Here is a 26663-nt window from a genome sequence, read left to right on the forward strand (position 1 = left end):
ACCTAGTCCAACTGCCTGACTGCTTCAGGGCTAACCAAAAGCCAAAGCATTATTTGAGGGCATTGTCCAAATGCCTCTTGAATACTGACAGGCATGGGGCATCAAATGTCACTCTGGGAAGCCTGTTCCAGTTTCACCACCCTCATGGTGAAGTAATTTCTCCCACTGTCCTGTCTGAACCTCCTGTGGTGAGGCTTTATGCTGTTCCCACGTATCCTTTCTTTGGATATCACGGAGAAGAGAGCACCTCCCATTATGTAGACCAGTCCCAGTAATGTAGGACTTGGAAATTAAAAGTCCTAAAAAGCAAACAAGGAGGAAATGACCTCCCCAGTGCAGGTGCCCGTACGATACGTGGTTGTGTTTAAGTTGGTTCCCCTCAGCTGTCTTTGCAAATAGTGAACTGCAAAGAGACATGTGCCAACAAGTCTCCTCTTTTCTTGTACCTGTCTAAAATAGTCAGATCGATTGCCTGCTGAGGATGCCCAGTTCCCTCTGTTGGCCATAAATGAAGGCCAGCTGCTCAACTTCAGCTGCTTCGACTGCCGTGTCTGACATGGCTGAAGTTGGAGCGGATGATTCCCTCTGCCTGCAATATGGTGGGGCTTCCATTGGCCCGAGCCACTGCAGGTCATACCACAGTCAGTGGATTTAAGGCCATTTACTTCAGCAAGGCCTTTATCTAATGTGTTCAGTTAAAAAAAAAACTTTTTCCATCTGCTTTGAATGCTTAGATTGTCTTTATAAGCCCCAGGCTTTGTCCTGCTTCTCTGTTCATAGGAAGTGTGCCCTGAAGCCAATATAGTTTTATTGCTGTGAATGAGAGAATAGGGATGCTCAGAGAATAGCTAAGGCCTAAATGGATGGTATCTACTAAAGAGTGGCAACGTGCTGTTGAAGTATTCTGAGTGGTCCTGAGTGCAGAAAATCATTTCTGTATTTTTTGCTTTGCCATTCTCCTCCCACGTTTCCATCTGATTGCACCGCGTTTTGTTTCGGTTTGCAGCGGTCTCTGATGTGCTATAAATCCATACTGGTGATGCGATCCATCCCAGAAATCCTGGAAAGGACTCATGACAACACCTCCCTGGCCATCTCCAGGCACCTGATTGAGGAGAGCACTTCCTCCAGCACCAGCGGCTCGTCTTCAGACAACGAGAACTCACACTTCCCCAAGAAGAGGCATTTTGGCTCTACACCCGAACTACACCTGTCCATATTCGATGCACCAAGCAGTCAGGAGCCTCCAAGGCACGTGAGAGAAGAGAAGCACTCCAAATTCTCAATCCCTCCAGTGAAACCCATGAGGAGGAAGTATGCTGCAATGAAAAGTGAAGCGGGGGACAAATCATCTATGGAAAGCCAAGAGCTTGGGGCGGGTATTTTAGAAGAGAGAAAGGAAGGGCTTCATCCCAGAGATGAGACGACCCAAAGGAGTCATGTAGCTGAGCCTTCATCGGGGAAGACTTCTGCAGAAAGCCCATCAGATCTCAAACAGAAACCAGACGTAGTTTTAGCTGAAATGGACAAAATTGAAAAGGCCGGGGATGGGACAGAAAAGCCACCTGTGTGTGTTCCTAGACAGAGTGTCATTAAAAGCACTTTCTATAGCCAAGCAGCCGAGCTCCCTGCGAGGGCACCTTCCTCTCCAGGCAGAGAGCTCAGGAGGCACCTGGACAGGGCCAGGAGGACCTTTCGGAAAGCTGGATATTCCAAAGTGCCACTCAGTGGTCTCCGTGAACCCCTTCTGGAACAGTTTGAACTGGAAGAAGAGGAGAGCCAGGATGGAGATGAGCACAGGGAGAGTCTGCTTGGTTCCCTGACCAAATCAGCTTCATTTGATACAGCGAGGAAACCCCCACATCCCGCCATTGCTGGCTCCAGCCGAAGCCGTTCCCTGGATGACTACAGGCTGAGAGCCTCCAGATCCGTGAGGGAGCAAGATATTTTGGAAGAAGACTATGATGTCGCGGCACAGGAAAGTTGCCCTGAAGGCAGTGAGCACTGTGATGTTTCTGCAAAGCCAGGCAAGGGAGGTGCTGCGGGCACTTCAGGAGACATTAGGACAGCCAGCAAGGACTGCTCAGAAGAGCAGCTCTCCCCTTCCACCCACTGTGAGGGCAATGGGTGCCCATCTGTTTCTGTGCAACAGCTAGAGAGACTTCCAGTGTCACCTCATGGAAGCGAGAATAGGAAGCATTTGCTGAAGAAGTCAAAAGCTACTTATACTGACGAGGAAGATTTGGAAGGCAAAAGCCCCGTTCTGTCTGCCCCGCACTCAGACCTAGCTGTGCCACCAGCTCAAAAACATGGAACCCCGAAGGCTAAATCTATCCCTGCGGCTTCTGACATGGCTGTGCAAGAGGGTGAACAGGCCACTTCGGCTCCGCTGCAGTCAGAGACCACCTCCAGCTCTGCTCCTGAAGAGTGCCCCCCACCCCAGGATTCTGCCCACAGCCATCCTGACCTACAAGGGGAAGGCTTCCTCATCAAAAGGACAGCCCCAGCCGCCCCTTGGATGGAGAAAAGGAGGAAACAATCCCCCGAGAAGCCTTCTGCTCCCAGTGCTTCCAAGTCTGATCTCACTGAGCGTAAAAGCTCCGCTGCTTTAACAGGCCTGCAGACAGAAATCGGTTCTTTTCCAGTACATAAAGACAGAATGCAGCAACTTTCTGATGAAAGCATTCTGGCACCTACTGCCTCGGAGGGCAAACAGCCAGGTATCCTACCTGTTCCACAGACAGCTGATAAAGATGCTCACCAGAAGCTGAAGATCTCTAAAGAAGTGGTGCCTACTGTCCTGGGGGATGAAGGACCAGCTGTTGCAGGGATCGCCTCGCTTGCAGCCCATGATGGTGAAAGTCAAGGCCACAAGAAGGCTTCTCCTCATGCAGACACATCAGCCATCCCAAAGGGGGAGCATCCAGTTGTTCCCAAAGTCCCACCACCAAAACCAGTGCGAACTTCCATCTCTGGTGGAGCTCAGCACACTGAATGGCCAGCTCACAGCAAGGAGAGGCTTGCTGCTCTGAGGAGTGAAGGTCCATCTGTCACAGAGATTGCTCCCAGTTTGGTCCATGAAGCTGAAATCCAGGCAGCTGTACCCCAAAAGGCTCCTCAAGGCAGTGGCACAGTGCCTGCTGCTCTGGAGGCCAGCCACCTATCTGTAACTGCTTCATCCCAAAAACCACATCTGCCTTCAGTCCATGAGAGCGAAAGGCAAGAGCACCCCAAGGCAGCATTTCCCAGCAAGACGAGATCCATCGTCACAGGTGGAAGCCCAGAGGCTGGACAGGCCTCATCTGCTCCGTTCCCTGAGAGTGGAAGTCAGATGTTGGAGGAGCACAATGCTGCTTATCCTAGTGGGAAAGTTTCTTCTGCTCAGGAGGGTGTTCACCCGAGTATCTTAGCTGCTCCACCAGCACAAGTTCAGTCTCCAGCTTCAGTCTATCAGCTGGAATATGAGGAACAGCTGATGGATTATGGTGAGGACAGAGATACTGCCTTGGGAAGTGGAAGCCATGGTGCTGGACAACCTGTGCCACCATCGCTCTGCAGGGCTGGAAGTCAGGACCTGTCACAGCACAGGTCTTCTTTTTACAGTGACGAGGAGTCTGCTGCCCTGGAAGGTTTGGTGGACGAGATGGTTTCCCTCTCTGAAGAGATGAACGTGTGGGCAGAGTCGGTTGCTGGCCAGGAGGAGTGCAGAAAGCAAATCTCTGCCCCGGATACATTCTACAAAGGCCCAGATGGCCAAGCACCTACAGACATCTCCTACCATTCCCTACAAGGAGGTAAAATAGGAGAACTCTCTGAGCTGGAAGATCTTGCTGAATCCTATTTTGCACTGAGTGAGAAGCCAGCAGTACTGCAAGGGCAGGAATGTGAACACCTGGAGGACTCAGCACTCGAGAGCCCCAGTTGCAGCCAAGAGAGCATTCCTCCAGCACACAGCTCAGCTGTTGGGAAAGCCCCCAGCCAAGCACCAGCGAGCAAAGGCACTGGTAGGCACCCAGAAGTTTCTTTGGTGAAAATCAAAGACCTGTCGGATGAAACCCCGTGTCTCGGCAGCGGAACTCCCAAACTTGACATCTCGGAGGTGGAGCCTGCCTATTTGAATTTCTCAGACTTGTATGACATTGTCTATTTTCCATTTGAATTTATGAATTTTAGGAAGCCTCAGCCCAAACCGACGGGCAGACGGTTCATACCTTTAAGTGAAAGGGCAAGGTCACCTCCCGGGGGACATCTGCATAAGGATAAGAGGCTGTGCATCAGAGAAGAGGTGGAAGAAAAGAAAGGGAGGAACCATTTGGAAATAACTGAGGATTCAAAGGGGGGGAACCTGTTAGCTACGGGAAAAGTGGCAGAGAGTCATAGGGAAATGTATGGCCCCCAGAAAGACTCGAGTGGTAAGCAGAAAAGCTCCTTCTACAGCAAGCCAGGGCTCTTTAAACCTTATGGAAGGTCTCATTCAGTGGAGCGGTCAGTGGAGCAGAGCCTGAAGAAGAAAGTCAAAGCTTCTGTTGCCCATATTTCAAGAATCCTAAAAGGAAAGATATCTCCAGAGCCAGAGTCAGAGGAAGGTAAGTATTTCACTCTGTGCCTTCATAGGTTCACCACTATAACTAGGCACTGCTACAACTGCCCCTTTGTCCCCAGTGTGTCTGAGGCTGTGGTTAGACAGCCATTGCAAAACTGACCTCCTTGCAGCATCAGCTGGGCTAACCTGCTGATGGCAGCAGCAAAAATTCCTCTGCCCGAGTTTTCATGAAAACGTATTGGGGCTGAATGATGCTTCACTCCCTGCAGCATCTTCTGCAGTTATCAGCTGAGCGTGACAAATCCTAAAGACTGGGCAAAGTTGGTGAACTCACTCTGGCTACCTGCCTTGATGATACATAAGTCTGGACAGCAGAACCTGTCACAGAATCACAGAATGGCCAGGGTTGGAAGGGACCTCAAGGATCATGAATCTCCAAACCCCCTGCCACATGCAGGGCCACCAACCTCCCCATTTAACACTAGACCAGGCTGCCCAGGGCCCCATCCAACCTGGCCTTGAACACCTCCAGGGATGGACGGGGCATCCACAACCTCTCTGGGCAGCTGTTCCAGCACCTCACCACTCTCTCTGTAAAGAATTTCCCCCTGACATCCAACCTCAACCTGCCCTCCCTCAACTCAAAACCATTTCCCCTTGTCCTGCAGTTGTCAAGCTTTTCCAAGAGCTGACTCCCCTCCTGTCTGCAGGCTCCCTTTAGGTACTGCAGGCTGCACTGAGGTCACCCCGCAGCCTTCTTTTCTCCAGGCTGAACAAGCCCAGCTCCCTCAGCCTGTCTTTGCAGGGAGGTGCTCCAGTCCCCTGATCATCCTAGTGGCTCTCCTCTGGACCCTCTCCAACAGCTCCCTGTCTTTCTTATACTGGGGGCTCCACACCTGGACGCAGTACTCCAGATGGGGCCTCACAAGAGCAGAGTAGAGGGGGACAATCACGTCCCTGTCCCTGCTGGCCACCCCTCTTTTGTTGGAGCCCAGGATACCATTTGCCTTCCGAGCTGCAAGGGCACCTTGCTGGCTCGTGTTAAGACCTGTCCTCATGTTAAACCTGTCTTTATATCTCCACCCTTCCTAACTAAGCCATATTCAATCAAGTACCATTTTCCTCATACTACTTGTCACAGCCTTTCATGTTGACTGAAGGCTCGTTGATAAGGACTCCTCTCCCTGCTGAGCTGTGTGTGTGTGAATGGCTCAACTGCCTGCTGTGAATGATAAGGAACGATGGCCTTGAATGACTTCTCATCCTTTCTTTGAAACAGAGTTTGGTGAGCTGGGAAGTGAGGCAGCAGAAAAAGAGCCCTTAGCAGGAGCTGAAGGATCTCTGAAGTGGAAATCAGGACTTCCTTCGTTCAAATTACCAAGCCTCATGCCAAAAGAGAAAGGTATTGCTGGTGCATAAGCAGTGTGGTGTGCATGGAACTGAACACAGCCTCATTGCCTGCGTGCCATGAACGTCTCTGAAAACCCACGGTCAGAGGAATGCCAGGGCATGAACAAAATGTTTACTCTGATTTAAAATGTTTTACAGTCTTCTTCTCACACTCATTCACCACGTAGCACTCCTGGCCGTTCTGCATCAATGTTTGTCTCTTCTTGGCAGCACCTTCATTTGTTGAGGAGCTCCTGGACCAGGCAGCTGCTGCAGGACAGTGCGTGACGCTGTCGTGCCGGACGACCCCGCACTCCTCCCTGCACATCCGCTGGTTCAGAGGTGAGTTTGCAGCCCTCCACAGGTCCCTCCAGGACAGGGGTGGCTTAGGCACCTCTACATTGCCAAGGTACTTATTTCTCATGTATTCCACCTTGCAGATGGGATGCCAGTCCACAGCAGCAGTCGGATCCTCATCTCGTCCACACTCAAGCACTTCCAGCTGTTAACTATTCTCTCTGTCAGTGCTGAGGATTTTGGCATTTACACCTGCGTGGCCACCAGCTCCCTGGGCTCAGCATCCACCTCCTGTGTTGTAAGGAAAGCAGGTAACAAAAGGATCTACATTTTTATACTGCAAGCACTGATTTTGAAGCATAGAATCATAGAATGGCCTGGGTTGAAAATGATCTCAAAGATTGTCTAGCTCCAATACCCTGCTGTGTGCAGGTCACCAACCAGCAGCCCAGGCTGCCCACATCCAGCCTGGCCTTGAATGCCTGTAGGGATCCACAGCCTCCTTGGGCAACCTGTTCCAGTGCCTCACCACCCTCTGGGGGAAAAACTTCCTCCTAATATCCAACATAAACCTCCCCTGTCTCTGTAAAAACCACTCCCCCTTGAAATTGAAGGCAGACCCAAGTGTAGGGATGGCAGTTCTTCTGCCACCAAGAAAATGTGACCTGTAAAGCATCTGCAAGGTGAGATTCCTGCAGAAACATTCAGGGGAAAGTTTCTCCCTTGCCTGCTGTAGTCCACAACCCTTGCTATCTGGTAGCGTGGCACATTTTGCAGTTCTGATTTGCAGAATCATGGAATGGTTGGGTTGGAAGGGACCTCAAAGCCCATTCAGCCATGGGCTGGGTGACCCCACCAGGTCAGGCTGCCCAGGACCCCTTGGGCACCTCCAGGGATGGGGCACCCACAGCTTCTCACTCCCTCTTCTACATTCTTTAATTTTTCTCCTGGGTTCAGAACTCAGCTAGTAAACACAGACATAACATCAGACTTCAAAACCTGACTATTTATTTTAAACAAGGCACAGTTAAATTTTTGTTCCATGAGGAATGGTCACATCCATAAATACAGACGTGTATACATTTGAAGTCGAATATCTGCAACACAGAAAAGCTGTTCCTGTGCATAACAAAGCTAACAGTCACTGATTTTTGCCTCGTTTCAACAGAAGTTCCTCCCAGCCCTGCACCCCCTGACGTTGTGGAGGTCTATGAGGATGGAGCACAAGTGGTCTGGAAACCTGTGGAAACCAACACTTGTGTCCGTTATACTGTCCAGTGCAAGAGTAAAGGTAACTGTGGAATATCCCAAGCTGGAAGAGACCCCTAAAGAATCATCCAGCTCCTACAGCAGGGCTCTGCCTTCTCACCTAGCAGAGAACATCCCAATTTGTACGACCTCTCCATATATATATATGGATATATTAATTTTATTCAGAAACTGCCTCACTTGACCTCCCTCATTTGTAGATGGGAGTGAAATAATTGTGCACTAATAATGCCCAGCCCAGTGGTTATCAGGTAATACCATCATATACCTCGGCTTTCTCTGTATGGAGAAAGATGGCCATCAAAAAGGCAGTTCTCACCATGACAAACAGCCACGCTTTCTTTTCCTATCAGTTAAATTCATGGTGAAGAGCCATGACAGAAGTTTGGTAAACCTGCATGCCATCCCTTCAAGGTTCTCTTCCAAGGCTTGATCCAGAGCACAGTGAAGTCAGTGGATATTTTCTTGTTTAATTCCATGAACTCTGAGTCAGTTCCCTCTCTGTCTCTCTTGGGATTGGTTCTGCTGCTCTTGTGAATACTGTGACTGACATCATCTCTACTGCAGTCATGTAAACATAAACCTTTGGACTGAGCTGCTCCATGTACCTTCTTTTAACTCTCCCAATATACATGCACTTCATTCTGGATAACACAAACACAGCTTTTTATTCTGGAGCTGACAACATTTGTCCTGTACTGCAGCTTTCTTTGTTGTTTAATCCTTTTGACACAACTGCAGGCAATGCTCCAGGGAGGATGTAAGATGCAAATTGTTCCAGGTGGGAGGAAAAATGGGAAACTGCATCTACTACGTACAGCCACATTCGGTGTGTTTGGCAGGGACGTGTGAAATCCTACTTTCTGAACACAGGAGGATTAAGATAAGCAGAAAAAATAATCCTTGCCTCATTCAGTATTTGATAGTAGGCCTTTGCATGCTGCTTCTGCAGATGCTTCTCTGATTCTAAGCTGTATCTCCTCCTTCGTACATGCACACACACCCTACTCCAACCAGAACCCTGCAAAGTCATTGATACCTTTATATTAAGAGAATTACTGCCTGTGCTAAGATTTGAGGGTGTCTGTCAGTGTGTAGTTGAATGAAAGGATGGGTTTAATCTTGGACAGTTTCAGTAGCAATGACAAAGTGGGGCACAGCATCACATTTGCTGCTGATCTTCTATTTCACACCTCAGTCCCAAGACAAACCTACAGTTTCATTTCCCTGAGACACCTCCCATACGTTATAAAAGCAGAGGGAATTTGGCCTCAGTTTCAAGTATTGGGTTAGCTAGAAGGGTGTTTATGAATGGCTGTGCTCTGAAATCCCGCCCTCCTGCTTTCAGTTTCAAGACAGGACCAAAGGGATAAAGCAGATAAAGCCGGGGTTTTCTTTAAGCTTTTCAGAGTTCAGAGCTCTTGAGGTCTATTTACAGTGGGGATTGGTGGCATGAAGTTTCACCATTCCTTTGAAGCAGTGCTGCCACACCTTGGACTGATCAAACAGAAAAGTGCTGACTTTGGAAGAGGTTTGGTCACATTGACAGCTGGTTGCACCACACACAAAAGCAGCCCATATCAGATCAGTTTTACCTTCACTTAAAGATTCCATCGCTTTTCCATACTGCCAGCACTGTGAGTTAAATGGCAAAAGAAGAAAGAGGAAAGCAAAAACCAACAACCAACCATCGAACAGACCAACAACAAAAACAGACTTGACGTCTGAAGTGAGTCCTAATCTCTTTCTTCTGCCTTTCCTTGGCTCAGATGGGGAGTGGAAAACTCTTGCTGCTGACATCGCTGACTGCTGCTACTATGCCAAAAATCTCTCCAGAGATGTTACCTACTGCTTCAGGATAGCCTGCACCAGCAAGGCAGGAATGGGCCCTTACAGCAGCCCATCTGCCGCAGTGAAAATCAGCGGGAAGGATCAATTGGGTAAGAGCACTGGGAGAGCGCTGTATTCCTCTGGCATCTAAATAGTTGCGCTCTTTGTTTCTTCCCTGAATACTCTGTAATATTCTCTTGCTTTTTGAAAGATCCACATTCACATGAAAAAGATATCCTTACAGCAGGTTTTCTTTCAAGGAGCGGAAGGATGGACCAACTGGAATTTCCTCCCAGTGGGGAAGAGTTCTCCGTAAAAATCCGTTCACAGAGATATTTTTATCCCACTCTAAATCATCTGCTTTCCTTTGGCCTGGGATTCATTAGCAAACATACTTTGCAGTCATTCCACCCAGGGCCCATAGCATCAGATCCCTTCATCTGAACGTGTCCAGCATTCCCAAGCAGACACTTCAATGTGCCTGGGCACGCTGACATCAAGATGTGTTTCACAGAATCACAGAAACACCAAGATTGGAAAAGACCTACAAGATCTTCCAGCCCAACCATCCACCCATCACCAATAGCTCCCACTAAACCATGTCCCTCAACACAACGTCCAAACGTTCCTTGAACACCTGCGGGGTCGGTGACTGCACCACCTCCCTGGGCAGCCCATTCCAGTGCCTGACCACTCTTTCAGAGTAGTATTTCCTAACATTTCTCATCCTAGACACATCCTAGACTAAGACACATAGCAGTGTCTTAGTGTACTCTGATGATTTGCTTTGCTGTTTGATATCGTACTCACAGAATCACAGAGGTCTTTCCCAGCCTTAATGACTCTGAGATCAACAGGAGCCAACATGCAGACTTCCATGCAGAAAGCCCCACCATCACCTTTATTTGTCCATAGGTAGTGGAGAGCAGCTCAGAGAAGCTCTGGTTTCCACACAGAGTTGTTTTCCCATGTAATCATTGCCACTTTTTCTCTGCAGAATTCCCTGCTGCAATGCAGAATTTCCCAACAGCTGAGGAAGAGAGTGAAATAATTGCACCACCCGAACCTTTCCCAACCTACCAGACCTACGCCTTCCAAACAGAGATCAAAAGGTAGGGAATCCAACTGAGCACTCAACCAGCCAGCAGGAAGTGCTGCACGTGCTGCAGTTTGAAGTGACTGCACAGTTTAGTGACACGGGAGGACGTGCAAAGTGTGACAGTTGCTGCAGTAACTCAACATAGGGGAGGGATGAAAAACACAGCATGGGATCCATATGATCTTGAAATACAGAAGCTCCTGGCTCTTCCAGGAGTAGCAGAGAAGCTTAACTTGCCTTTGTGTTCCTTTGTACCAGGGGGCGGTTCAGCATCGTCCGACAGTGCAGGGAAAAAGTAAGTGGCAAGACTTTAGCTGCTAAAATTATCCCTTACTGGCAAGAGGACAAGCAGAGCGTGCTGCTGGAGTACCAGGCCCTCAGGAAGCTTCATCACACCAACATAGCTCAGCTGAAGGGAGCTTATGTCAGCCCCCGGCACCTGGTGTTGATCCAGGAGATGTGTGTGGGACCAGAGCTACTCCACTCTTTGGCATTAAGGTAATCGTAAGTGGAGGGAAGGGTTTTCCCATCAGGGCTGGAGTAGGTAGCAAAGCACGTATTGCTTTCACTTGTCAGGCAGGATCAGCTCCCTCCACCTGTTCCAGTGTGCTGTCATAGCATAACTGCCATTGTCCTCTGTCTCAGGAAGCCTTGTTTCCCCTCCACGTTGCTTCTCACAATGGCAGAAAATGAATCTGCTGGAATCCTCTGATTTAAGGGGGTGGGAATGGTGGGCATCAAATCTGCATTCTGACTTCTGCTTTCTCTGACACACGGCTCTCGCAGCCTGCTGAACCTCTTGCATCTGTTGGCCTGATTCACAACAGGGGCAAAAATCTCTGTATAGATTAAGGAAGTCTATAGAAGGGAAAGAGATTGACTTTTATGCGGCAGAAAGTGATAGGACAAGGTGGAATGACTTTAAATTAAAAGAAGGGTGTCATTAGATTAGATATTAGGAGGAGATTTTTTTACTCAAAGAGCAGTGAGGTGCTGGCACTGCTGCTCAGAGATCCCATCCCTGGAGGAGCTGGAAGGCAGCTTGGATGGAATGCTGGGCAGCCTGGGCTGGTGGTTGGCAACCCTGCCCATGGCAGGCGGTTGGAAGTAGATGATCCCTGAAGTCTCTTCCAACCCAAGCCATTCTATGATTACGTGATTTCTGAAATGATTGGAGTTGTTTCTTGAGAGCCTCATTGGATCATACAGACAGAGGAGGATTATAGCAGGGGTGGAATGATGTTTTTGGGCAGGCAGATACGACACCTCTGGTTTCTACCACTTTCTTCTACCAGGACGTCATACTCAGAGGTGGAGGTCCGAGATTACCTGTGGCAGATCCTCAGTGCAGTTGAGTACCTCCATGCACACAGCATCTTGCACTTGGATCTCAGGTCTGAAAACATGATCATCACTGAGCCCAACCTGCTGAAGCTCCTGGATTTTGGCAATGCACAGTTTTACACACAAGACAAGGTCATTACCCTGGACAAATGCATGGATTATGTTGAAACCATGGGTGAGTAGAGTTTATTCACAAGCAACCCTGATGTTGTATGCAATCTGCAGTAAACAGATAGGCTGAGCCAGTGGGCAAGGCACTGAGAGTGCAGGTGACCCCAGCAAGAAGTTTCACAGTGAGATGATGGGCATGGGTGGTGTAACAGCAGTTCCCAGGCCACCATGGAGGACAGAGCCAGAAGTCATGACCAATGGTGTTCTGGCTGGTGTCCATCTGTCCTATGCTCAAGGTTGTAGTGTTTGTGCCAGCAAGCCCCGTTGCTTTGATGTTCTCAAGGTTTTTTTTCAGCCATGACTGAGATTAGCCAACCTCCCTGTACCAGAAAGATTTTCTCCATCCTCAGGAAGGTAGCAAAACCTTAGCAAGTGCTGAGTGCTGGCTTTGGTGCTGTAGCATCGGAGGGGAGCTTGGCTCACACCCATTTGCTTTTCTAGCTCCAGAACTGCTGACAGAGCAAGGAGCCCTCCCACAGACTGACATCTGGTCCGTTGGAATCACGGCATTCATCATGTAAGTCAGCCTGTCCTTCTATAGCCCTGGCTTTAAAAGTGCCATTTCCAAGTCATCAACAAAGGGAGCTGTACCCACTCAGATATTAACATCAGTAGTAGCCTCTCCCTTGAGCAGTGCCACCAAAGACATGTGGCAGAGGCTGTGGAGCTGGCTGCACTGTACAAGGATGCTCAGTCCCAGCCACATCTCCAAGTGGAACAAGGAGGTGGTTTTGCAGCCCAGCAGCTGCTGTGTTTCTTGCTCAGCCTCGTCTGAAAAGCCCCCACTTGAACAAGAAAATTCAAATTACACCAAGCAGAAAAGCAGCTGAAGTCATGGAGCCTACTGAAGAACATTGCTCTTTGGGATTCTGTTTTCCATGTGATGTTTCTTTGCACTGCCATGATGGGATGGGAGTTCCCAGGGGAAGGAGCATCTCAAGCGATGCCCTTTGTGCTGATAATGCTGTTGTTTCGGGCTAGGCTGAGCGCCACCTATCCAGTCAGCTCTGATGTGCCCTGCGAGTTCCTGAGAACCACCAGGAAGGGGAAGGTGAAGCTGACACGGTGCTACGCGGGTCTCTCCGGAGGAGCAGTGTCATTTCTCCAGAGCACCCTGTGTGCAAACCCCTGGTAAGGCAGCGTCGGCTCCCCTGGCAGTTTGTGCAAATCCCAGCTCCTGCCCCCCTTCTTCCTCTCCCATTTGGGATCTGGGAGAGAAAACCCAACCGACCTTCTCCCCTTTGTCCCAGGGGAAGACCGTCAGCCTCCGAGTGCCTTCAGAGCCCGTGGCTCCAGGAGACGGGTTTGGACAACAGGCAGCAAGCGCTGGTTACCTTCCCCACCACCAAACTGAGAAATTTCCTCACTGACCGGGAAAAGAAAAGGGGTCTGCTGTGCTCCAAGTACGGCCTCATGATTGCACAGTGAAAGGGATGCGGAGATAGGCAAGGATCATCTCCCCTTCTGCTCTGTGTTTGGTAGCAAACTGTTCTGTCGAGTTACTGCGCATCAGCTGACCTGAGCTGACTCTGTTCTTCCTAAATGCAATTCAGCACAGCTAGGCAAATGAATGCACTGCCACCTGGTAAGAGCTGAAATGCAGTTAACGTGGCTCAGCTGACAGGTGGTAACTTGACAGTACTTGGGTGAATTGGCTCTGTGCTTCCAGGAACAGGCAGGAAAGGTTTGCAGAGCCCCTTCTGAATGGGACTAGCTGCTAGCCCTGAGCAGCTTAGCAAATCTTCCCTGAAGTCAGTGTGCAAACACTGGCTATTGACTTCTGCTCTGTCCCCAGGATGCCAGCACCATGCACTTTCAGATGCTACTGGATCGCTTATCCCGTTGCTACAAGGACTGAGAGACTGGTGGGCTTCTTGCCTGCCTCCTGGGGTTGAATTTGATGGGCTGCAGTGGTTCCTTGCAATGCCTACAGATCTGTGATTCTGTGAAATCCCAAAGGAAATGGAAAACAATTATAAGGGGAAAACAACTCTAATACTCTCAAGAGCTCCAAGGAGGTGATAGCGGGAGTGGGGAAACAGAAAACAAGTCAGGAAGATTCACTGTGGGGAAACAGTGCTTCCGGGGGCTGATGCCAGGCAGCAACATATCCTACAGCTTTGGATGTACAGATCCAACTGGATAAAAGCCCTGAGCAGCTCAGTGTGAGCAGGGAGTTGAACCAGAGACCTTGTGAGTCCCTCCCCACGAGACGTGTGCTGTGTTGCCATGTTTGTGATGTGTCCCATGATGTCTTTGCCTTGTGTCAGACACAGGGTTGGGCAACGGGACCCTGGTGACATCCATTGGTCAGGCTCAGCACATTGCACTTGTAGCACAGGGTGAGTGCAGGGATGGAAAAAGCACTGGGGCTTTCCAGTCACTGATAAATTGCACATCTGTCCTACCCGAATCCTCACAAAGCTGAGCCTGCTCTCCCTGGGGCTCAAGTTAACCACCTGTCATAGAGCCTCTCCGTGGGCACTTCCACTGCTGTTGCTGCAGAGCTGGTCATGTTCCTCAAGGGGTTCGTGGTCTGTAGACACCACACTTTTTTTGGGGGGGGCATGTGTATTTGAACTCTCCCATTAGAACTAGATGACTGGTTTACCCATCACACAGGACTTCACAACAACCCCTCACCTGCCCCACTGCATCTGCATCAGTTTGTCTTCAGATTCTTCAGGAAAGCCCAGGGCATCCTGAACGCTGCAGTCCTTCAAGATCTGCTGAGGACGGATGGTGTTCGCTGTGTCGTTGCTTTGTATCCATAACCTCTGTTTTCCTTTGGGTTTCTCTGATGTGAGTGATGCATTTATGGGTGCAGCTGGGTTTCTTGAGCTTTCCCTACATGCAGTATTTAAGCACAGCCTTTCCTCAAGCCACACCTCACTGTGTTCAGAAGATCAAGGATGGGAAATCAGTTCCTACTATGTTACAATTCAATGCTAGACATGATGTTGTTTAGCCAGTGGGGATCTTTTCCAACATATTTAACCCATGTTGCCCCAGACCTGAAGCTTGTAGCACCCTGATTGCTCCTCCTGCATTGTGTGCAGAGCAAGCTAGGAGCAAAGCTGTTCCCACTGTGCTGTGCAGAGCAGACACTGATTTGTCAGACTGCACATCTTTGAATATTAAGGTCACGCTTTCTTCACAGTGCATTGGAGAAGAGAAAAGCAAGGTCTTAGGGCCAGATTTCATGCTCGGTTCTCTTGGGTTTCAAGGAGTTATGGAAGACAGCGCGATGAGGTGTGGTGTATGAACCTTTCAGGACCCATAAGGTATCTGTTGGCACAGTCTGGTTTTTCCTCTTACTGCTACGCTTTGGGATGGACTGCTCTGTGGACAACCCATCCAAGCATAAACTTTAATTGCAGATTTACCCGTTTGGAGCTTTTACACTATTCCTCAAATTAAGTGATTTTTGCTTCTCATACTTGCATGCGTTTGAGCATGTCTGAAGTCTTTTATAGACTCAATATTGTTTTGTTAAATTATCTATTCTGACAAGGAATTAAAACCAGATATTTTTGCTCAATCGTTGCCATTCTCATCGTTTTTCTCTCTCTTTCCCAAACCCAGTCCATGTTTGTTCAGAACCCACTCTCAACTCTGATCTGAGGTCATTACAAGCTGTAACAAAACACACACGCACCGATTAGAGTACAGCAAAGCACTAAAATGCAGATTATTTTTTTCCTAGGACAGCTCTGCCTTCACCAGGAAAAGTTACAACAGTTGCTCAGTTGCTGCAGTTACAACATAGCCCCGTCCTTCACAATAGAAAGCAGAATCTGGCTTTGATGTTTTGAGACATAATAGAACATTTGAGTTCTGGACCTTGATTGTACATAACAGAGGGACCTTGGCAAACTCAGGAAGTGGGCACACAAGAACCTAATGAGGTTGAACAAGGCCAAGTGCAGGGTGCTGCACCTGGGTTGGGGCAGTCCCAGATATGAGTGCAGATGGGAGAAGAGCTCACAGAGAGCAGCCGTGCGGAGAAGGACTTGGGGATTGTGGAGCCAGCAGTGTGTTCTTGCAGCCTGGAAGGGCAACTGCATCCTGGTCTGCATCAACAGAGGGACAACAGTGAGCAGGAAGGTGACTGTCCCCTTCTGCTCCGCCCTTGTGAGGTCCCACCTGGAGCACTGCATCCAGATCCCCAGCACAGGAGGGATGTGAACCTAAGCCGTTCTATGAAAACCTCCAAAGACAGCGTCTGCAGCAAGTTGGTTCACTGTGCTGTGACTTAACTCCTGTGGGGACTGATGTTCCCTTGGCTGCTGAAGGAAGAAAAAAAAAAAAAAAAAAGGGAAGAAGTACCCCCAGCATGCATTAGATGGGAACAACGCCAGTACATGAGCCTCAAGGAAAGGCTGGGAGGACATCAGGAACCAGGTTTGCACACCAGACCCCAGCTCTCCACTCACAGAAAGGCATTTCTCAAGGAAAGATTGGGCACAGTGTGGAAAGGCAAGTGTATGGGTGAGCTGACTATTTGCACACACCTGCACATTTTTAACTCTTTATAACTCTACTTTCCTCCCTGCATCACCTAAATCCCTCCTTTTCTCCATTTTGGTTCGTTCCTCAAGCATCCCACCATAAACCTGTTACAATCCCCATGTGCCTCTCCTCTGTGCCCCACAAAATGCCTCACCCTTTAATCCCAATCCCTGTGGCTAATCTCAGTAGGCCTCATGCCTGGGCTGTGGGGTTGCTGCTCTGGTGGGACAGACGCAAAGAGACCCAGCTGAGGCATTCATCCTAAATCTGTGTTCCCAGTTGTCCTTAATTAACCTACTGTTACATCATCATTCTCCTCTTGGCACGTACAAGTTGGTTTCACAATGGCTGGTAGCCATTGTGAAGAGCTGGGAGTAACCCAGCAGGGCATTACTTGGGGCCCTCCACCTCACCATTGTATCTCTGGGCACCCCTGTGGGTGTGCAGATGAGCTTCTATTGCCCTACCCAGACAGGGTAAGGGGTGATGCAGGGCTGTGCTACATGCAAAGAAGACGAAGAGAAAAGCCACCATGCTGTTAAGCAAAGAAGAACATACTGGCATTGGCTCCACACGGATCCAGCAGCCACCAGCTCGGGCGGTTTATTTCATAGCAACATCTGGACAAGCAGAACACCACAGCTTTTTCAAACACGTAGTCGGTATCTGAACTGAACATCGTGAACAGGCTGCATGGTTCCAAATCCCCAGCGGCTCGAATCTATGTCTGGGATCTCCTCTTGGTCGTTGACCAGCTCCAGGTCATAGTGAGTCAGCATGAAGAACACAAACAATTTAACTTCTTCTGTAGCAAAGAACCGCCCAGGACACATGGACACACCGGCCCCCCAGGGCATGTTGTAGTATTTCAGCCGTTTGCCATTCCTGTAAAAATTTTTCTTGGTGCCGTCTGGGTTGACAAAGCGGTCATACTTAAATTTGTGAGGTTCAGGGTGGATTTCTGGATTCATCTGCACAGAGAGGTGTGGGAACAGAGCCACTCGGTCCCCTTTGCGCAGACTGTACTCTGTGCCACCACTCATTTTGAGGGTCATATCCTGGAGGATGGCTCTGATCAGGATTGGGGCTGCCATCAGCCTCAGGGTCTCCTCCACGGCACTGTCCAGAAAAGGAGTCTGGGCTAACATGTCTCTGGTGATGTTAATTGGTGGGCTTCCTGGCTTCACTTCTTGACCATGCTCCCTCAAGACTTTCTCCACTTCTGCCTTTACAGCCTTCATAGCTTCTGGATCCTTCATGAGATACAAGAGGAGCCAGAAGGAAGTAGCGCCTGTATTGCCCTGGGATGCCCACAGCATCATGAACTTGAAGCGGTCCCGCATGTAGTCAGGCATGCCAATTTCTACCAAAAACTTGTCTTGTTCACTTATCCACCTACTGACGTTTTCCTTCTGAGAGCTCTTACTCACGGACAGAGCATCCCAGAAGAACCTCTTCAGCCTCTCAGCTTCTACTTTGTCCCTGGGAGGCAACACGGCATAGACCAGGCGGGGGAAGAGGCGGTCGTACTTCCGAAACTCGGTGTACAGCTGGTTGGAGTGGATGAGATCTTGCTTGTAAGCTTTCTCCTTGTTCTCTGTCCCTTGGTACGACTCGGTGCCGAACAAAGCCAGGTACCCAGCTCTGAAGACGATGTTGTAGCAGTAGTGGAAGAGGCTGGCCTCTTGCCATGGTCGCTTCTCCTCTCCTGAGCTCAGCTTGAAAAACAACAGCTTCTGGAAGTTGTCCATGGTGGCTTGTGTCAGGAGAGTGAGTCCATCTCCCATCAGATACTTCTTGTTAAAAACATGCAGATCACTATTGTTGTTCATCTTGGACTTGTAGCCAAAAACCCGGTAGACCAAGTTAGCTGAAAAGGTCAGAAAGTCTAGTTTAGACCGTGATTCCTTCACAATGGCTCCAAAGCAGAAGGGGTCCATCACAAAGGTAAAGTAATAGCCTCCGATCAGCACTGTGAAAATATCTCCATATTTTCTCTGCATCTTACTTAGAAACGCTGAACTGTCCTTTCTGAAATCCAGTGCATAACCCAGCCAGGGAATGATGCCTTTGTCCAGAGGCGGCTCATTGGGTCTTCGTCTCCGAAAGGCCCCCAGGTGGTAGAGCCCCCCAAGCAGCAATACCACCAAGGTACAGAGGAAAACTGTCCAGAATGCCATCTGAGCCCTTCTCCTGGCTGGGGGTTTGACCCAGAGTGAGGGAAGTGCCTTTTATTTCCAATCAGCAGCTGATACGCAGGTGCAGAGCTGACAGCATCTGCCCCAATTGGCAGCAATTATTTGCTTTTCCAATTTGGAGTGAGGACATCTCTTTCTTGGCTGACACACAGAGTTTTTTAAAGTGAAAGGTACGTTAGAGTCCACTGCAGTCAACAGGCTGCTGCATAAAGTGGATGGGTGTAAGCGTGAGCTCTGCAGCAGTATAAGCCAAACCTCTTTTCTGGGCTGCACTGTTTTGAAAAAGGGTCTTTGGAGAATTCCCCTCAGCAATTTCTGCATTTAACACTCAGCTACAGATATGCAGTGCAGGCTGGAAAGAAGAGAGGAGGAACAGATGTTTGAAGTGCTGCTGGAATTGGGATCAAGCCGGAGACAGAGCGGAGCTAATTTGGTCTCAAATGCCAAGAGAAGGCAAGGTCTGCAACAGCTCCACTCATGTTGCTTTCTGGTCCTCAATGTCTCCCGTTGGGGTGGGGGGACCCCAGGAACCTTGTGCCTTGTGCCCAGTGCAGCACTACTGGGCATCCAGCTGCTGGCATGCAGACCTTGCAGCAGCGTTGAGTGGGATAAAGGGGCATTACGTGGTGAGAGAGTTAGGGAAAAGGATTTAGTAAGGAGATGACCATGCACAGGGCAAGCTGCTTCCACCCGCTCCCTATTTTCCCACCCTCGTTCCTCCCCAGTTCACCCCTTGTTTTCTTTACCTTCACCTCTTCCCCTAAGCATCCCATCAAAAGCTCTTTACAGTCCCAAGGGCCCTCCCTGGGTAGATCAGGAGATGAAGATCTCTATCTATCTCAGATTTGTTTCCCAGCTGTTCTTCCCTTCCACACCCCTGCCGCAGACCTGACCCATGTAGCAAAGATCACAGCGTAGCATCACCTTCATATTTGCTTTGGTGTTTTTTTAAGTGAAGCTCCTAGCTTTACCATTTTGGAAACACACAGCAGTGATGATGGCAATAATGGCAGTGAAAACAAATGCATGTTTTTTGTTCAACTGAAAACCCTTCTCAGTTCTATCAGTAACATTGTCTAGCAATAACATCAAGAAGGTGATGAGTATGTGCTCTGAAGGTATAAACTTTATTTGCACAGTTCTAGCCAATTTACATGCTGAATTGATTTCTAGGCTGGAAAAAGCCCAGCTAAAGTTCAAAAACATTTGAGGTGAACAGCACCTTTTAAATAAAGATCAACAAACTAGTAACCTTGAACTGTAAAACCACATCAGTCATAAGAATTGGCTAATAGCTATCCATGCTCTTCCGTTTAAGGCCATGCTGCCACTCTGTAAACAGGTCAAACTGATGTCTGTTAATGATGGTCTCCATTGAGCTTTTTCATTTTGTGTTTTTTTTTTTCCCTCTCTCTCTTGCTGATAGTTACTGGTCTGAATTCTGGTGCTGTGATGATCAAACCTGCCTGGAGAAGAGGAGGCTCAGGGGAGACCTCATTGCTCTCTATAACTTCCTGAAGGGAGGTTGTAGGGAGCTGGGGGTCGGCCTCTTCTCTCGTGTCATTAGTGATAGGACCAGGGGGAATGGCTTCAAGCTACGGCAGGGGAGATTCAGGCTGGACATGAGGAAGTATTACTTTTCAGAAAGGGTGGTCAGGCACTGGAATGGATGCCCAGGGAGGTGGTGGAGTCACCGAGCCTGGGGGTGTTCAAGGAAAGGCTGGATGCTGTGTTGAGGGACATGGTTTAGTGGGAGCTATTGGTAATGGGTGAACGGTTGGACTGGGTGATCTTTTAGGTCTTTTCCAACCTTGGTGATTCTATGATTCTATGATTCTATGAAACTGATCTCAGACCAAGGATCCATCCCTTGGGTAGACACAGTGTCCTGCTCAGTACGCTTCAGTGTGGTTCAGACCCACTTAAAACTGCCTGTTCTTCCTGTTGCATCTCCTGGTAGGCTAAGGGGTGAGCCTGGCTGAGCACATTGCCCCGTGGCAAAAGCCAGAAAGAATTTATCATGTGTTGGTGACGCTCAACATTTCTATCTGAGCGGTGTATCTGCTGCAAGAGCAGCTTGTTTCTGAGAGCTGGATGTCGAAGGTGCCCTTCCTACAGAAAGCCTGAGGGATCTTCTGTAGGTACAACCTGAATCGTTTCTTCATAAAAGCGTAGAGCACAGGGTTGAGGCAGCAGTGGACAAAGGACAAGCTCTCTGTGATCTGCATGGCATAGTCCAGTTGCCTACTCCTCTCACAGCTCTGGATCAAACCAACGTATTGCAGGGAGTGAAGGACGAGGACAATGTTGTAAGGGAACCACAGGATAAAGAAGACAACCACCAGAGTAAAGACAAAGAGCAGCGCTCTCCTCGAGCCAGGCACCCGAGACGTTGTGAGGACACACACGCTGCGGGAATAGCAGAACACCATGAAGAAGAAAGGCAAAAGGAAACCCAGGATGTTTTGAGTGACCTGAAAGACAACTTTCCAAAAGAAGTGTTTCTGGCCGTAATCATGCGTGCACACGATGGTTTTGTTGTGCATTTCCTTCGTGCTGCTGAAGAGGGCATCGGGAATGGAGAGGAGTATGGAGAGGACCCACAGCACCAACAAGACGAGGAAGGACTTCTTCCGTGTCACAGAGCTGTGAGGAGAGTAGGCATGAGCTACCTGCAGATACGTGTCCAGACTCATGCAGCTTACAGAAAAGATACCGCTGTAAAAATTCATGATGTACATGGCATTTAAGAGTGGGCACAACAGATCCCAGGTCACCCACTGAGAAATGAACAGGGCCCAGAAAGGAAGGGTTAGCAGCAAGAGAAAATCCGAAACCACCAGGTTCAGCAGATACACCTCTGCTGTCTTCTTTTGCTTACTGACATACATGAGGACAGTAAACAGAAGAGCGTTCCCAATGAACCCAACCAGAAATAACATGCTGTAAAAAGCTGGCAAGAATGCTTTGCCAAAGGACACCACCTCTTCTTTGGTGCAAAGGCCATAGAGCACGTAGTCTTCCTCATTCAGGTACTCATAGGGGTAGTCACTTGAATTGGCAGTGTAATCTTGGCCACCCAGCAAGGCTGTAGCTGTTGTTGCCAGCTTTGAAGCTGCACAGGGCAAGTCACTGTCTAGGAGCAAAAGACAAGAGAAGGGGATCAGCAGGGCACTTCAAAACGTCACTCCAATTGCAGGAAAAGCAAAAGTGGAATGTTTTCTTCAGCTTATAGGTTTAAATCCATGCCGCATGTCCTGCTCTCTTTGGCCTTTGCCTACAGCATGAAGACAGCCATAGACACAAACATTTAAAATCATACGTTAGGTTTCCTTGCTCCCATGCACGAAAAGCATGGTCTCCTCTGAGCTGATTCACCACTTCCCTCTGACACCACTGCACTTTTGAGGAAGTTTCTACCCTAAATTACGTGAAGTCTAGCACCACACCCAGCTGTGTACTGCTGTGTTCACCAGGATTCCTACTGAGAAAGCAGCATAGAATCACAGAATCATTCTGGTTGGGAATGACTGCTAAGATCACCCAGTTCAGCCCCAACCTACCCTCACCCTCACCCTACTGACCATATCTACCCTTTCCCAGGGACTGGGACTCCATCACCTCTCTGGGCAGCCTGTGCTGGTGCATTACCACTCTTTCTGAGAAGAAATTTTTCTTACTGTCCAGACTGACATCCTGCTTTTCAGCATAGCAGAACCTGCCACCAGCACCTTCAGCTTTAGGGCTGCTCTCAGAAACAAAATAGCAAAAAGTAACTGCTCCCAGTACAACACGGTCTCCTCTTTGTGTCAGTTCCAGGAATCAAAGCATGAGACAAGAGGTGGGTTGAAGCCCCTCCCCAAGGCTATGCATTAGAGTTGCTCCTCCTGTGCCCGAGGACTGCACACTGGTTCCAACAGCTACAGGAAATGGTCAATAACTGAGAGAACTTCCTATTTCACAGTCTGATTCTGAATGAACTCTAACCACGAGTGCATCACGAGGAAGTCATCTTCCAAAAGTCACCCAAACGGGGCAATATCTGTTACTGAAGAGATGAAATCTCCTACGGTGGGAGATAGATGAAATCTGCCTGAGACATCTCCAGTTGGTACCATGAAGGTCAGAGTGGGTTTTAATAATCGAGACTCGAGGCTCTAACAGCAAACCAAGGCTGTCACAGAGGTCAGACTGGCTGTAGATGTCCCCACCACCCCTGGGGCACACATCATGACCAAGCCTACCCTCATTTTCTCTGGGACCCATTTTTCCAGCAATTCCAAAGCATGTGTGTAGTGCAGTTCCCTGCCTGCAGCCTCTCCTGTCTTGCTCTCCTCAACTGAATCACCAAGTAAAGAGAAAATGAAGCTGCTGTTCCCAGGACGAGCTGTGCTAACCCTAACCCTACCCATGACCAAGATCCCCAAAGGCAGCTAGGACCAGAACCAGGCCTTCCTCGTGGAAGGGCCTGAAGCAGGAGCCCCTGCATCTCAGAGCAGGGTTGGAGCAGAGTGCTGAGGATCCCTGCAGTGCAGAGCTGCAAGAGCTGAAGCTACAGACATACCTGTTGTGATCCCGCATCTGACATTGCTGAAGGATCCATCCCAGGCTGTCTGAAAAGGAAAGTTCAGTGTGAGCAGAGCTGTGATGTTTTCCTGCTGTCTCACCTTCCTTTGGCGACCACCAGAGGGCAGCCAGATGGATGCACAGCACAACAGCACCGAATAAAACTTTCTGGGAATGAGCTTTTTTTCTGCTTCATGTTTTGGAGGAAAATCATCTGCAGCTGAATGCATTCTGGACTACATGTCCATAGGAGAAAGCCAAAGTTTTCCACCCACTCTGACATCCAGTCAGACTCCAAAACAGCTCCAGCACTCCCTGCACCCACACTGGGGCAGCCACCCCACACCCCCACTTCTGGGGCTTTTTCAGCTCTCCGAGATGCTGCTTCTCTCCTGGCTGTGTCATCCCTCCTCCTTACAGCACTGCACAGACATTCACACTACATCCCATGTTGCAGAGTAAAGAAGCCATTAATCCTCCCAAGAAATTAACCCCAGCCCAAAGGAAGCTCTCCAGGTTCTTCCATTATCTACAAGCACAAAAGAGAAAACAGGCTTACGAGAGCCGCTGCTCCATGGCGGGCAGTTCCCATCGTGCCAGAAGTTTGACTCAGGCTTCTAGGAACGAACCTCTCATAGTGGTGCAAGAGGAAACGTGAGCTCAGCGTGACCGCCCTGCCTTCATTTTGCCTTTCCTGGAGTCACTGCAGCGCTGACACCACCCCTGAAAAAAGCTGAATTAGGATTTGTAAGGAGGCGAGACAGACTGGGCTTACTTGGGAGGTTATCAGGAGTAGTCAGCACGGGTTCACCAAGGGGAGGTCGTGCTTGACCAATCTGGTAGACTTCTATGATGTTGTCTCTGGCTGGGTGGATGGGGGCAGAGCAGTGGATGTAGTCTACCTTGATTTCAGCAAGGCATTTGATACTGTCCCTCACGACATCCTTATAACAAAGCTGAGGAAGTGTGGGATAGAGGAGTGGACAGTGGGGTGGGTTGAGAACTGGCTGACTGGCAGAGTGCAGAGGGTCGTTGTTGGCAGTGCAGAGTCCAGTTGGAGACCTGTAAGCAGCGGTGTTCCTCAGGGCTCGGTGCTGGGTCCAGTCGTGTTCAACATCTTCATCAATGACCTTGATGAGGGGATGGTGGCCACTCTCAGCAAGTTTGCTGATGATACAAAGTTGGGAGGATTGGCTGACACGCCTGAAGGCCGTGCTGCCATTCAGCGAGACCTGGACAGGCTGGAGAGCTGGGCAAAGAAAAACCAGATGAGGTTTAACAGAAGCAAGTGTAGAGTCTTCCATCTGGGGAGGAATAATTGCATGCACCAGTACAGGTTGGGGGATGAGCTGCTGGAGGGGAGCTCTGCGGAGAGGGACCTGGGTATCCTGGTGGACAACAGGTTGCCATGAGCCAGCAGTGTGCCCTTGTGGCCAAGAGGGCCAATGGCATCCTGGGGTGCATTAAAAAGAGCGTGGCCAGCAGGTCGAGGGAGGTGATCCTCCCCCTCTACTCTGCTCTGGTGAGGCCTCATCTGGAGTACTGCATCCAGTTCTGGGCTCCCCAGTACAAAACAGACAGGGATCTCTTGGAAAGAGTCCAGCGGAGGGCCACAAAGATGGTGAAGGGCCTGGAGCATCTCTGCTATGAGGAAAGGCTGAGTGAACTGGGTCTGTTCAGCCTTGAGAAAAGAAGACTGAGAGGGGAGCTGATCCAGGTCTATAAATATCTAAGGTGTGGGGGGCAGAATGGCGAGGCCAGACTCTTTTCAGTGGGAGTGGAGACAGGACAAAGGGAAACGGCTGGAAACTGCAGCATAGGAAGTTCTGCACCAATGTGCACAAGAACTTCTGTACAGTGAGGTGACGGAGCACTGGAACAGGCTGCCCAGGGAGGTGGTGGAGTCTCCTTCTCTGGAGATGTTCAAGGCCTGCCTGGATGCCGACCTGTGCGACCTGCTGTAGGGAACCTGCTTTGGCAGAGGGTTGGACTCGATGATCTCTGGAGGTCCCTTCCAACCCCTACAATTCTGTGATTCTGTGATTACTTAGCCCTGCTGCTTGCCTAGAGGTAACCAGCCTCTTCTGCCTGTCTTCTCTTTGTACTGCAACGCGTTCGTCCCCATCCATCCACGACCCTTCCTTCTTCACCTCTCTCCTCCATGCCTCTCATCTCTTTTTCCCCGTTGGCCTTGGGTTTGCTACCTCACAACCACAGATGTGGCAGCACGCTCCTTCTAGATTTTTTTTGTAAACGCTTTAATTATTGGGAACATCCACTGTAGTCCAAGACCTACTCAGTCCTGTCACTAAACCACATCCCATATTTCCATGTCTACATGTTCTTAAGTACCTCCAGAGATGGGGATTGTGTGGAAAAAAATCAACACAGCTTTTGGGGAGTAAAATCTCAAGAACTGAGGTATGAGCTGGATGTCCTGGAGTCCCTGAAGAAACTCAAGGTCAGGGGATAGGGCTGTGAGGGAGCTGTGGGTGTCCCTGTTCACTGCAGGGAAGTTGGGTCCCTGATAGCCTTTAAAGGTCCCTTCCAACTCAACTGATTCTGTAATTCTGTGATTCTATTCCACATCCGTGTTCTTAAACAATGGAAGAGTAGCAAAGACAACAGAATGGGCAGAATCTTCCAATAAATGAATAAATAAAAGCCTCACAGCAGGGAACCTCCACAGTTTGGGTTCTTCTTGACACTCTGTGGGTGACAGGGACATCAGTGCTGCCACCATTGCGTGGGCTCAAACCAACCCAGAGCACAGCAGGATGGAAACAGCATCTCACAGAAGACACCAACCAACAGGAAACCCAGTGCTGACAGCTGGAAAATGTCAGGAAACCATCCTGCAGTGAGATGTCCAATATCACTGCTCTGGTGCTGGAGTAGCCTCCAGCCTGGTCTCCGTGTTCTCCTTGCTGTTGCTGTGGTACTTTGAGACACGTTTTGTTGGTTACTTCCTTGTCCACTATTCCAAAATGTCTTTTGCACCAAAAACATGGGTGTTACTGATTTAAAACACTCTTCAGAGAAAACCTATGCATCTCCCAGCCCACACCTCAGCTCCTCCAGGCTCTGCCCTTGCATCAAACTTGCATTTCCCTACAGCGCCCATGCAGGACCAAAAGCTGCTTGTTTCTGCTGCCAGGCTAAGACTCGGGTTTCCAAAGGGAACCAAACCAGCCATTTAGCTGGTCAATTACAGCAATTAGCTGCCTCACAGGCCTGTGCAAGCCCTCGAGCACGTCTGGGCAATGTACATTAGCAGGGAGCGAAAAGCAGAAGCTTTGATGGGGCTGCTCCAGGTGACAGGAGCTTCGTTAGCCCAGCAATGAAAACGAAGTGAGTTTGGCTTTATAATTGAGTTTCTACCCTTAAGCTCAGAGCTCAGAGTGGTAGGGAATTAAATGTGTCTGTAACAGCCACGGCCAAGAGC

At 49.4% G+C, this 26663-nt stretch overlaps 3 protein-coding genes across 4 annotated transcripts in view; 1 reads left to right on the forward strand and 2 right to left on the reverse strand.

Moving 5' to 3' along the window:
- OBSCN (obscurin, cytoskeletal calmodulin and titin-interacting RhoGEF) overlaps nucleotides 1–15460 on the forward strand; it is a 153205-nt gene extending 137745 nt beyond the window's left edge. Inside the window, 12 exon segments of the mRNA XM_042817438.1 lie at nucleotides 1007–4586; nucleotides 5823–5945; nucleotides 6164–6274; nucleotides 6373–6540; nucleotides 7398–7520; nucleotides 9268–9438; nucleotides 10326–10440; nucleotides 10686–10925; nucleotides 11723–11946; nucleotides 12384–12459; nucleotides 12924–13073; nucleotides 13193–15460. Of these exon segments, the coding sequence (XP_042673372.1) occupies nucleotides 1007–4586; nucleotides 5823–5945; nucleotides 6164–6274; nucleotides 6373–6540; nucleotides 7398–7520; nucleotides 9268–9438; nucleotides 10326–10440; nucleotides 10686–10925; nucleotides 11723–11946; nucleotides 12384–12459; nucleotides 12924–13073; nucleotides 13193–13370 (5259 nt within the window). The 3' untranslated portion in view covers nucleotides 13371–15460.
- A 1572-nt stretch (nucleotides 15461–17032) lies between these two features.
- Nucleotides 17033–18681, reverse strand: LOC122159328 (7-alpha-hydroxycholest-4-en-3-one 12-alpha-hydroxylase). The gene has a single exon (XM_042816817.1). It carries the CDS (start codon nucleotides 18632–18634, stop codon nucleotides 17102–17104), a length of 1533 nt encoding a protein of 510 aa, XP_042672751.1. The 5' UTR covers nucleotides 18635–18681; the 3' UTR covers nucleotides 17033–17101.
- Nucleotides 18682–20423: 1742 nt separating this feature from the next.
- Nucleotides 20424–23927, reverse strand: ACKR2 (atypical chemokine receptor 2). 2 transcript variants are annotated; one of them, XM_042816818.1, is made up of 3 exons: nucleotides 23778–23927; nucleotides 23217–23265; nucleotides 20424–21788 (listed from the first exon to the last, which is right to left on the reverse strand). In XM_042816818.1, exons 1-3 carry the CDS (start codon nucleotides 23808–23810, stop codon nucleotides 20671–20673), a joined length of 1200 nt encoding a protein of 399 aa, XP_042672752.1. In that variant the 5' UTR covers nucleotides 23811–23927; the 3' UTR covers nucleotides 20424–20670. The 2 variants fall into 2 exon arrangements, with proteins under 2 accessions (XP_042672752.1, XP_042672753.1); XM_042816819.1 differs by having other exon boundaries at nucleotides 20424–21784; nucleotides 23778–23884.
- Nucleotides 23928–26663: the final 2736 nt, after the last annotated feature.

Source organism: Centrocercus urophasianus, unplaced genomic scaffold (genome assembly GCF_019232065.1).
Source record: "Centrocercus urophasianus isolate 14NV4802_14NV808 unplaced genomic scaffold, USGS_Curo_1.0 seq_16, whole genome shotgun sequence".
Lineage (NCBI taxonomy): Eukaryota > Metazoa > Chordata > Aves > Galliformes > Phasianidae > Centrocercus > Centrocercus urophasianus.